Raw genomic sequence first — 12,623 nt, forward strand, 5'->3', positions numbered from 1 at the left:
CTGGGCACCTAAGAAGTAATTAATGTTGCCCCAGGTAATCTCTCTTCCTTGCTTCCATAGTACCTCTTGTTAACATCCTTAGATAGTTGCAATGACTGGGATTTTTAAAGAAATGCTCCTTGTTTACTGAAGCCTGGGGAAGAGAAATCTACCTTTGCACCCATGAAACCCAATCCTGTGCCTTCCTTTTTCTATTTCTAATTTCACTGGTAAATATTTACTCATTTTAATGTGTAATCTTCTGAGAGGCAGCTTGAGATAGTAGCTAAGAGCATATGACTTTGGATCTAGACTACCTGGGTGAAACCCCAGCTGTATACTTACTGGTTGTGCTTCCTTGAGCAAGTGAATCAACCTCTCTGTGCATCAGCTTAGTCATCTGTAAAATGGGAGGAACAGTAATGCCAAACTCATAGGATTGGTTGTGAAGATTAAATGTGTTAATATATAGAAAACATTGAAGTGCTTGGGGCATAGTAAGCACACTCTAATTGTTAGCATCCATGGCTAAGATAGACTAGAAAATTCCAAGAGGGCCAAGGATTTTCTGTCTCAATTTAAGTAAACTAATTTTATAAAAATTTAAACCTGAAGTTCGGATAGTGTAGAGTACTGGTTTAATTACTATTGCTTCTGCAATATTTATGAAAGACAGAAGTTAGTTTCATCAATACATCTTCCTTTAAGATGTACTGAACAAAATTAAGACTTAATCCTTTAAAAATGATTTTGAGGGAATTCCCTGGTGGTCCAGTGGTTAGGATGAGCCCTTCCACTGCAGGGAGTACAGGTTCAATCCTTGGTTGGGAAACTAAGATCCCACATGCCGAGCGGTGAGGCCAAAAAATAATAAAAATTTAAAAATAAAATAAAAATGACTTTGAAAGTGAATTTAAAAAACAATCTGACATGAGATGTGCCTCTTTAAAGTACAGGTGCTTTGGTTGCGGTGGAGACTGATGGGTGCAGGTCGGGGTCACTGCAGTTGCTTTTTCAAATGGGGCATGACCGTCATGACCCTCCCTGTTGTCCTCAATGCCAGGGGTGAAGAACGCGGATGAGAATGAATTGCAGGAGATCGCCTCTGAACCAGACAACACTCACGTGTACAATGTCGCCGAATTTGACCTGATGCACACAGTTGTGGAGAGTCTGACGAGGACTCTCTGCTCCAGGGTGGAAGAACAGGACAGGGAGATCAAAGGTACAATGAATGAAAGAGCACAGTTGCTCTGCTCGTATGCGTATTACTCTGTGCAACAATCTATCATGGATTATGAAAATTCTTATCATTTTTCACATTGACTTACTAAACAGTCCTTTGTGCTCTCAAGACAGGGATCATCAGAGTAGAAAAGGGAGTATATTGGTAGGTTCCATGGGCTTGTGGGAGGGAGTGATACTTTAAATTACTAGATAATAACTCCATGGTGTTGCATTTAGACCATCATGTTTGTTTTTTAATTAAATGTTGGATTTTGAGATCATTGAGCATTCACATGAATTTTTAAGAAATAGTGTAGAAAGACATCATGTATATTTTACCTGTTTCCCTCAATGGTAACATATTACATAACTACAGCGGGATATCACAGTCAGGAAAGTGACGTTCATACAGACAAGATACAGAACATTCACGTCACCACAAGGACCATTTCTGTTATCCTTCTATAGCCACATTCCTTCCCTCCCCCAATATCTTCCTAACCCCTGGCAACCACTAATCTGTTCTCCATCTCTAAATACTTTTCATTTTGGAAATGTTACATAAATGGAATTATACAGTATGTAACTTATAAGGACTGGCTTTTTGCATTCAGGGTTATTCCCTGGAGATTCGTCAAAGTAGTTGCATGTATCAGTAGCTCTTTCTTTTTTATTGCTGCGTTGTACTCCATGGCATGGATGTACCACACTTCGTTTAACAATTCACACATTGAAAAACATCTGCGTTCTTTCCATTTTTTGGCTGTTACCAAAAAAGGCTGCTATGAACATTCATGTATAGGTTCTTCTGTGAACATAAGTTTTCATTTCTCTGGGATAATGCCCAGGAGTGCAACTGCTCCATCATATTGTAATTGCATGTGTAACTTAGTTTTAATTAAGAGGCTGTCAAACAATTTTCCAGGGTGGCTGTCTCATTCTACATTCCCACCAGCAATATATAAGTGATCCAGTTTCTATGCATTGTCACCAACATTTGTTGTTACTATATTTTATTTTGGTCATTCTGATAGGTGTAGAGTGCTATCTTATTGTGGTATGAATTATCATTTTCCTGATAGCTAATGAAGTTGAACACCTTTTCACATGCTTGTTTGCATTTGCATATCCTCTTTGATGAAACATCTGTTCATATCTTTTGCCCATTTTCTTTTCTTTAATTTTAATTTTATTTATTTATTTTAACATCTTTATTGAAGTATAATTGCTTTACCATGGTGTGTTAGTTTCTGCTTTATAACAAAGTGCATCAGCTATACATATACATATATCCCCATATCTCCTCCCTCTTGCATCTCCCTCCCTCCCACCCTATCCCACCCCTCTAGGTGGTCACAAAGCACTGAGCTGATCTCCCTGTGCTATGTGGCTGCTTCCCACTAGCTATCTATTTTACATTTGGTAGTGTATATATGTCCATGCCACTCTCTCACTTCGTCCCAGCTTACCTCTCCGCCTCCCCATGTCCTCAAGTCCATTCTCTATGTCAGCGTCTTTATTCCTGTCCTACACCTAGGTTCTTCAGAACCTTTTTGGGTTTTTTTTAGATTCCATATATATGTGTTAGCATACAGTATTTGTTTTTCTCTTTCTGACTTACTTCACTCTGTATGACAGACTCTAGGTCCAACCACCTCACTACAAATAACTCAATTTCACTTCTTTTTAACGCTGAGTAATACTCCATTGTATATATGTGCCACATCTTCTTTAACCATTCATCTGTCGATGGACACTTACATTGCTTCCATGTCCTGGTTATTGTAAGTATTGCTTCAATGAAAAAGGTGGTACATGACTCTTTTTGAATTATGGTTTTCTCAGGGTATATGCCCAGTACTGGGATTACTGGGTCATATGGTAGTTCTATTTTTAGTTTTTTGAGGAACCTCCATACTGTTCTCCATAGTGGCTGTATCAATTTACCTTCCCACCAACAGTGCAGGAGGGTTCCCTTTTCTCCACACCCTCTTCTGCATTTATTGTTGGTAGATTTTATGAAGATGGCCATTCTGACTGGTGTGAGGTGATACCACTTGTGGTTTTGATTTGCATTTCTCTAATGATTAGTGATGGTAAGCATTCTTTCATGTGTTTGTTGGCAATCTGTATATCTTCTTTGGAGAAATGTCTATTTAGGTCTTCTGCCCATTTTTGGATTGGGTTGTTTGTTTTTTTTGATATTGAGCTGCATGAGCTGCTTGTATATTTTGGAGATTAATCCTTTGTCACTTGCTTCGTTTGCAAATATTTTCTCCCATTCTGAAGGTTGTCTTTTCATCTTGTTTATGGTTTCCTTTGTTTTGCAAAAGCTTTCAAGTTTTATCAGGTCCCATTTGTATATTTTTGTTTTTATTTCCATTACTCTAGGAGGTGGGTCAAAAAGGATTTTGCTGTGATTTATGTCATAGAGTGTTCTGCCTATGTTTTCCTCTAAGAATTTTATAGTGTCTGGCCTTACATTTAGGTCTTTAATCCATTTTGAGTTTATTTTTGTGTATGGTGTTAGGGAGTGTTCTAATTTCACTGTTTAGAAATTAATTTAGTTGTCCAGTTTTCCCAGCACCAGTTATGGAAGAGACTGTCTTTTCTCCATTGTATATCCTTGCCTCTTTTATCAAAGATAAGGTGACCACATGCACATCAGTTTATCTCTGGGCTTTCTATACTGTTCCATAGATCTATATTTCTGTTTGTACCCAGTACCATACTGTCTTGATTACTGTAGCTTTGTAATTGATTACTGTAGATTTGTAGTATAGTCTGAAGTCAGGGAGCCTGATTCCTTCAGCTCTGTTTTTCTTTCTCAAGATTGTTTTGGATATTCGGGGTCTTTTGTGTTTCCATACAAATTGTGAAATTTATTTTTCTAGTTCTGTGAAAAATGCCATTGGTGGTTTGGTAAGGATTGCATGGAATTTGTAGATTGCTTTGGGTAGTATAGTCATTTTCTCAATGTTGATTCTTCCAATCCAAGAACATGGTATAACTCTCCATCTGTTTGTATCATCTTTAATTTCTTTAATCAGTGTCTTATAGTTTTCTGCATACAGATCTTTTTTCTCCTTAGGTAGGTTTATTCCTCGGTATTTTATTCTTTTTGTTGCAGTGGTAAATGGGAGTGTTTCCTTAATTTCTCTTTCAGATTTTTCATCATTAGTGTATAGGAATGCAAGATACTTCTGTGCATTAATTTTGTATCCTGCTACTTTGCCAAATTCATTGATTAGCTCTAGTAGTTTTCTGGTGCATCTTTAGGATTCTCTATGTATAGTATCATGTCATCTGCAAACAGTAACAGTTTTACTTCATTTTTGATTTGGATTCCTTTTATTTCTTTTTCTTCTCTGATTGCTTTGGTTAAAACTTCCAAAACTATGTTGAATAATAGTAGTGAGAGTGGGCAACCTTGTCTTGCTCCTGATCTTAGTGTAAATGGTTTCAGTTTTTCACCATTGAGAATGATGTTGGCTGTGGGTTTGTCGTATATGGCCTTTATTATGTTGAGGTAAGTTCCCTCTCTGCCTACTTTCTGGAGGATTTTTATCATAAATGGGTGTTGATTTTGTCTAAAGCTTTTTCTGCATCTATTGAGATGAGCATATGGTTTTTATCCTTCAATTTGTTAATATGGTGTGTCACATTGATTGATTTGCTTATTTTGAAGAATCCTTGCATTCCTGGGATACACCCTACTTAATCATGATGTGTGATCCTTTTAATGTGCTGTTGGGTTCTGTTTGCTAGTATTTTGTTGAGGATTTTTGCATCCATATTCATCAGTGATATTGGCCTGTAGTTTTCTTTTTTTGTTGTTGCATCTTTGTCTGCTTTTGGCATCAGGGTGATGGTGGCCTTGTAGAATGAGTTTGGGAGTGTTCCTTCCTCTGCTATATTTTGGAAGAGTTTGAGAAGGATAGGTGTTAGCTCTTCTCTAAATGTTTGATAGAATTCACCTGTTAAGCCATCTGGTCCTGGGCTTTTGTTTGTTGGAAGATTTTTAACCACAGTCTCAATTTCAGTGCTTGTGATTGGTCTGTTTATATTTGCTATTTCTTCCTTTTTCAGTCTCGGAAGGTTGTGCTTTTCTAAGAATTTGTCCATTTCTTCCAGGTTGTCCATATTATTGGCATATAGTTGCTTGTAGTAATCTCTCATGGTCCTTTGTATTTCTACAGTGTCAGTTGTTACTTCTCCTTTTTCATTTCTAATTCTATTGATTTGAGTCTTCTCCCTTTTTTCTTGATGAATCTGGCTATGGTTTATCAATTTTGTTTATCTTCTCAAAGAACCAGCTTTTAGTTTTATTGATCTTTGCTATCATTTCCTTCATTTCTTTTTCCTTTATTTCTGATCTGATCTTTATGATTTCTTTCCTTCTTCTAACTTTGAGCGTTTTTGTTCTTCTTTCTATAATTGCTTTATATAAGGTTAGGTTGTTTATTTGAGATGTTTCTTGTTTCTTGAGGTGGGATAGTATTGCTATAAACTTCCTTCTTAGAACCGCTTTTGCTGCATGCCGTAGGTTTTGGGTAGTCATGTTTTCATTATCATTTGTGTCTAGGTATTTTTTGATTTATTCTTTGATTTCTTCAGTGGTCTCTTGGTTATTCAGTAGTGTATTGTTTAGCCTCCATGTGTTTGTATTTTTTACAGATTTTTTCCCTGTAATTGATATCTAATCTCATAGCGCTGTGGTCAGAAAAGATACTTGATACGATTTCAATTTTCTTAAATTAACCAAGGCTTGATTTGTGTCCCAAGATATGATGTATCCTGGAGAATGTTCAATGAGCAGTTGAGAAGAAATTGTATTCTGTTGTTTTTGAGTGGAATGACCTATAAATATCAATTAAGTCCATCTTGTTTAATGTATCATTTAAAGCTTGTGTTTCCTTATTTTTTTCAATTTGGATAATCAGTCCATTGGTGAAAGTGGGGTGTTAATATCCCCTACTATGATTGTGTTCTGTTAGTCTCCCCTTTTATGGCTGTTAGCATTTGCCTTATGTATTGAGTTGCTCCTATGTTGGGTGCATAAATATTTACAATTGTTATATCTTCTTCGTGGATTGATCCCTTGATCATTATGTAGTGTCCTTCTTTGTCTCTTGTAATAGTCTTTATTTTAAAGTCTACTTTGTCTGATATGAAAATTGCTACTCCAGCTTTCTTTTGATTGTCATTTGCATGGATTATCTTTTTCCATCCCCTCACTTTCAGTCTGTATGTGTCCCTAGGTCTGAAGTGGGTCTCTTGTAGACAGCATATATAGGTCTTATTTTTGTATCCAGTCATCCAGTCTATGTCTTTTGGTTGGAGCATTTAATCCATTTACATTTAAGGTAGTTATCGATATGTATGTCCCTAATAACATTTTCTTAATTGTTTTGGGTTTGTTATTGTAGGTCTTGTCCTTCTCTTTTGTTTCCTGCGTAGAGAAGTTTCTTTAGCATTTGTTTTAATGCTAGTTTTGTGGTTCTGAATTCTCTTAGCTTTTGCTTCTGTGTAAAGGTTTTAATTTCTCCATCTAATCTGAAAGAAATCCTTGCTGGGTAGTGTAATCTTGGTTGTAGCATTTTCCCTTTCATCACTTTAAATATTTCCTGCCACTCCCTTCTGGCTTGCAGAGGTTCTGATGAACGACCAGCTGTTAACCTTATGGGGATTTCCTTTTATGTTAATTGCTGCTTTTCCCTTGCTGCTTTTAAGATTTCTTCTTTGTATTTAAATTTTGATAGTTTGATTAATATGTGTCTTGTTGTGTTTCTCCTTGGATTTATTGAGTGTTTCCCATGTTAGGGAAGTTTTCAACTATAATCTCTTCAAATATTTTCTCAGTCCCTTTTTTTTTCTCTTCTTCTGCTGGGATCCCTATAATTCAAATGTTGGTGCATTTAATATTTTCCCAGAGGTCTCTGAGTTCTCAATTCTTTTCATTCATTTTTCTTTATTCTGCTCTGTGGTAGTCATTTCCACTCTTTTTTCTTCTAGATCACTTATCCCTTCTTCTGCCTCAGTTATTCTGCTATTGGTTCCTTCTAGAAAATTTTTAGTTTCATTTATTTTGTGTTCATCACTGTCTGTTTGCTCTTTAGTTCTTCTAGTCCTTGTTATACGTTTTTTGTATTTTCTCTGTTCTATTTTCAAGATTTTGGATTATCTTTACTATCATTACTCAGAATTCTTTTTCAGGTACCCTGCCTATTACTTCTTCATTTGTTTAGTGGTGGGTTTTAGGGTGTCTGTGAATTTATTATTATTTTAAGCAGCCTCTCTGCTAATGGGTTGTGTTGTGTTTCTGTATTGCTAGTTGTTTGGTATACAGTGTCCAGAACTGTAGCTTGCTGGTCATTGAATTGAGCTGGGTGTTAGCGTTGAGATGGAGATCTCTGGGTGAGCTTTCACCATTTGATATTACGAGGGGCTGGGAGGTCTATGCTGTACCAGTGTCCTGAGCTCAGCCCCCCCACCTCAGAGGCTCAGACCTGACACCTGTCCAGAGCACCAAGACCCTGTTAGCCACACAGCTCAGAGGAAAAGGGAGAAAAAGAAAGACAGAAATAAAGAAAAAAATAATAATAAAATAAAGTTATTAAAATAGAAAAATTTTATTAAAAATAAAAACTAATAAATAATAAAAAAGAGAGAAAGAATGAAGAGAGCAACCAAACCAAAAAACTAATCCACCAATGATAACAAGTGCTAAAGACTATACTGAAAAAAAAAAGAAAAAATGACAGTCAGAACCCTGGGACAAATGGCAAAAGCAAAGCTATACAGAGAAAATCACAGAAAGAAGCATACACATACACACTCACAAAAGGAGAAAAAGGAAAATAAAAAAAAATTATATATATATATATATATATATATATATAACAAAATAAAAAAGGAAGAGAGCAACCAAACCATTAAACAAGTCTACCATTGATAATAAGCTGTAAATACTAAACTACGATAAACATAAAACCAGAAACAAATTAGATGCAGAAAGCAAACCCCAAGTCTACAATTGCTCCCAAAGTCCACTGCCTCAATTTTCAGATGATTCATTGTCTATTCAGGTATTCCACAGATACATAGTACATCAGGTTGATTGTGGAGATTTTATCCACTGCTCCTGAGGCTGCTGGGGGAAATTTCCCTTTCTCTTCTTTGTTTGCGTAGCTCCTGGGGTTGAGCTTTGGATTTGCCCCACCTCTGTGTGTAGGTCGCCTGAGGGCGTCTGATACGTTTTGGGAAATCTGAGGTCTTCTGCCAGCGTTCAGTAAGTGTTCTGTAGGAGTTGTTCCATGTGTAGATGTAGTTTTGATGTATTTGTGGGGAGGAAGATGATCTCCACGTCTTACTCCTCCACCATCTTGAAAGTGCCCCCCCTGCCCATTTTCTAACTGGACTTTTTTGGGGGTTGTTTTTTGTGTTAGTTTTTAACTGTTGAGCTTTGAGAATTCTTTATATTTTAGGTAATAATCCTTTGTTGGATATGTGGTTTGTTAATATTTTCTCTCAATCTATTGCATATCTTTTTAGCAAGGTCTTCTGCAGAACAAAAGTTTTAAATTTTGATGAAGTCCAGCTTATCTGTTTTCCATTTTATGATTAGTGCTTTTCATGTCAAGTCTAAGAACTCTTTACCTGGTGTTAGATTCCCAAGGATTTTCCTTTTTATTTTTTTCCCAAAAATTTTATATTTTACATTTAAATCTATGATGTGAGTTAATTTTTTGCAAAGGATTTGAAGTTTAGTTTAAGCTTCCAGCACTACTTGCTTAAAAGGCTGTATTTCTGCCATTGAAATTACCTTGCAGCTTTGTTGTGTATCAGTTGGAGACATTTGTGTGTGTTTATATCTTGGTTCTCTTTTCTGTTCCATTTGGTCTATGTGTCTAACCCCCTTCCAATGTCATACAGTCTTGATTTACTGTAGCTATATAATAAGTGTTAAGATTGGATAGACTGGGACTTCCCTGGTGGCGCAGTGGTTGAGAGTCTGCCTGCTAATGTAGGGGACACGGGTTCGAGCCCTGGTCTGGGAGGATCCCACATGCTGCGGAGCAACTAGGCCCGTGAGCCATGACTACTGAGCCTGTGTGTCTGGAGCCTGTGCTCTGCAACAAGAGAGGCCACGGCAGTGAGAGGCCCGTGCACTGCTATGAAGAGTGGCCCCCACTTGCCACAACTAGAGAAAGCCCTCACACAGAAACGAAGATGCAGCACAGCAAAAATAAATAAATTAATTAATAGAAACTCCTACCCCCAACATCTTCTTTAAAAAAACAAAACAAAAAAACAAACAAAAAAAAGATTGGATAGACTGAGTTCTCCTGTTTGATTATTCTTTTTCAAAATTGTTTTTGCTATTATACTTCCTTATCGTCCATGTAAGTGTTAGAATAATATTTATATAATATTCTATATTTAATTTATATAATAATCTAATATAAATATTAGAATAATTTTTATTCTACAAAAAGTCTTATTGGAATTTTGATAGGAATTGCATTAAATCAATTTTCAATTATCAAATATCAACTTAGGAATAATTCACATCTTTAATCTGTTGATTCTTCTAATCCATGAACATGGCAAATCCCTCCATTTGTTTAGATATTCTTTGAGTTCTCCATCAACATTTTGTAATTTTTAGGATGCAAGTTCTATATAGGTTTTGTTCTACTTACATTTAGTATTAATTTTATTTTGAGAAATTTTAGTTGTATTTTTAATTTTGGTGTTCTCATTTTCATTGCTAATATATACAGATATAATTATATTTTTGTATGTTTACCTTGTATCTGCTGACCCTATTATTTGAAATTATTAATTATTTCTAGGAGTTTTTCTCTAGATTTTTGGAGATTCTCTACGTAGAACGTCATATTATTTGCAAATAGTGATAGTTTTATTTCTTTCCGTTTGATTGCTGTGGTTTTTATTTGCTTTTGTTGCCTTATTTCACTGGCTAAAACTTCTAGTATTGTGTTAAATGTGATGAGAATGAATACTGTTGCCTTATTCCCCATCTTAGAGGGAAAGCTTCTGCTTTTCAAGTGATTGGTCCATTTCATAGAACTTGTAGAATTCATGTGTGTAGAGTGGTTTATAGCATTCCCTTATTCTTTTGATGTCTGCAGGGTCTATAGTGATAGCTCCTGTTTCCTCCAAGATATTGGTAATTTTTGTCTTCTCTTTTTTATTTTTCTTTCAGGCTTGCTAGATGTTTGCATTTTTTTCAAAGAATTGGCTCTTGGTTTCATAGAACTTCTTTATTTTTCTTCTGTTTTTTATTTCATTGATTTCTGCTCTTACTTTCATTTTCTTCACTTTGCTTGTTTTGGGTTTATTTTGCTTTCAATTTTCTAGATTTTTTAGATGGACTCTTAGATTACTGATTTGAGATGCTTTCTCTTTTATAGTGTAATTACTTAAATGCTTTAAATTTCCTTCTCAGCATTGCTTTAGCAATGTCCCTAAATTTTGATATGTTGTATTTTCATTTATCAATTTAAACTATTTTTTGGTCTTGACATGTCCTTTCTGACCCATTGATTATTTAGAAGTGTGTTATCTATAGTTTCCAAGTGCTTGGGCTTTTGTCTGTTATCTTTCTGTTATTGATTTCTAATTTTATTTCATTGTCATCAGAGAACACACTCTGTATGATTTCAATTGTTTTAAATTTTCTGAGGTTTGTTTTTTGGCCCAGGATATGGTTTATCTCGGTATATGCTCTGTAGGTGCTTGAAATGGATGTGTATTCTGCTGTTGTCACATGCAATGTTCTATAAGTTTTGACTAGATCCTGTTGGTTGATGGTCTTGTTGAGTTTTATATCCTTGCTGATTGTTTTGTTTCATTGTCTTATCAATAGTTGAGAGAGAGAGAGATGTTAAATATCCATCTAAAATTGTGGATTTGTCTGTTTTTTCTTTCAGTTCTATCAGTTTTTACTTTATATGTTTTGCAGCTCTTTTTTTGGTGCATATACATTTAGAATGCTAGGATTTCTGGGTTGATTAATAATTTATCATTATGTAATGTCTTTCCCTGTCTCAGGTAATTTTCTTTGTTCTGAAGTCTACTTTATCTTATATTAATACAGCCATTTCTACTCCCTTTTGATTAATGTTTACATAATATAATTTTAAAATCTATTTACTTTCAACCTTCCTATATCATATTTGAAGTGGATTTCATGTACATAGCATATAGTTGATCACATTTTTAAATCCACTCTGATAATTTCTTCCTTTTAATTGGTATGCTTAGGCCATTTTTATTTAATGTAATTATTGATATGTTTGAGGTTATACCTGCTTTTTAATTTTTATTTATTTATTTTTTCACTTTGTTCTCTCTGGTTTTCACATCTCTGTTTCCTTTACCGTTTTTTTCCCGTGGGTTACTTAAACATTTTTAGAACTACATTTTGATTTATTTAGAATGTTTTTGATGGAATCTCTTTGTATATCTCTTTTAGTGCTTGCTCTAGTTATTATATTATATATACATGACTTATCCCAGTCTGCTGATGTTGATATTTTACCAGTTTGAGTGAAGTGATGAAACCTTACCTCCCTCAAGTCCCTTTACCATACCTGTGTGTAATACAATTGTCTTAAATATTTCCTCTCCAAAAATGTTGAACCACATCAGAAATTGTTATAATTCTTCAACCACAAAACATAATTTAGGAAACTTGAGAGGAGAAGTAAACTGTATTATATTTACCCACATTTTTATGCTTTCTGTCATTCTTTCTTCCTTTCTGCAGTCTCAGAAATCCTTCTTTTTGTTATTCTGTTTAAAGAACCTCCTTTAGGCCTTCTTTTGGGATAGGTCCATTCGTGAAAAATTCTTATTTAATTTTACTTTATCTGAGAATGATTTGATTTTCCCTTCATTCCTAAAAGATATCTTTTGCTAGATAGAGTTTTGGTTGACAGCTTTTTTCTTTGAATATTTGAAAAATGTTATGCCACTTTCTTCTGGGCTCCATGGTTTCTGATGAGAAATCTGCTGTCATTAAAAAATTTCCCCCTAAAAATAAGGTGTCATTTCTTTCCCATTCCTTTTACATTTTTTTCTTTGAGTTTAGTTTTAGGAAGTCTGACTACGGTATATTTTGGGGTGAGTTTCTGTTGGCCTATCTATTTGGAGTACACTCATTTTCTTGAATCTATAGTTTGCAACTTTTGTCAAATTTGAGAATTTTACAGGCCTTATTTCTTCAAGTACTGACTTACCACCAGATCTACTGTGATACTACCCCAGAGGGAAAGAGGAGTGGTGCCTCAGTACTACCAGGTGGGGATGGAAGTCCCAGCTCTTCATGTGGTTTCCCCATATATCACAGATGGAAGTGAGGTGGAAGGATTTGTTACTTCTTGTCA

At 35.2% G+C, this 12,623-nt stretch overlaps 1 protein-coding gene across 1 annotated transcript in view; it reads left to right on the top strand.

Moving 5' to 3' along the window:
• COL14A1 (collagen type XIV alpha 1 chain) overlaps positions 1-12,623 on the top strand; it is a gene marked incomplete at its 3' end in the record, with an annotated part of 211,445 nt that overhangs the window by 43,492 nt on the left and 155,330 nt on the right. Inside the window, exon 8 of the mRNA XM_079722162.1 lies at positions 1,043-1,204. Coding sequence (XP_079578288.1) covers positions 1,043-1,204 — 162 coding nt within the window. The remainder of the gene's footprint in view (positions 1-1,042; positions 1,205-12,623) is intronic.

The sequence above is a fragment of the Hyperoodon ampullatus genome (assembly GCF_949752795.1).
Source record: "Hyperoodon ampullatus genome assembly, chromosome: 17".
Taxonomy (NCBI): domain Eukaryota; kingdom Metazoa; phylum Chordata; class Mammalia; order Artiodactyla; family Ziphiidae; genus Hyperoodon; species Hyperoodon ampullatus.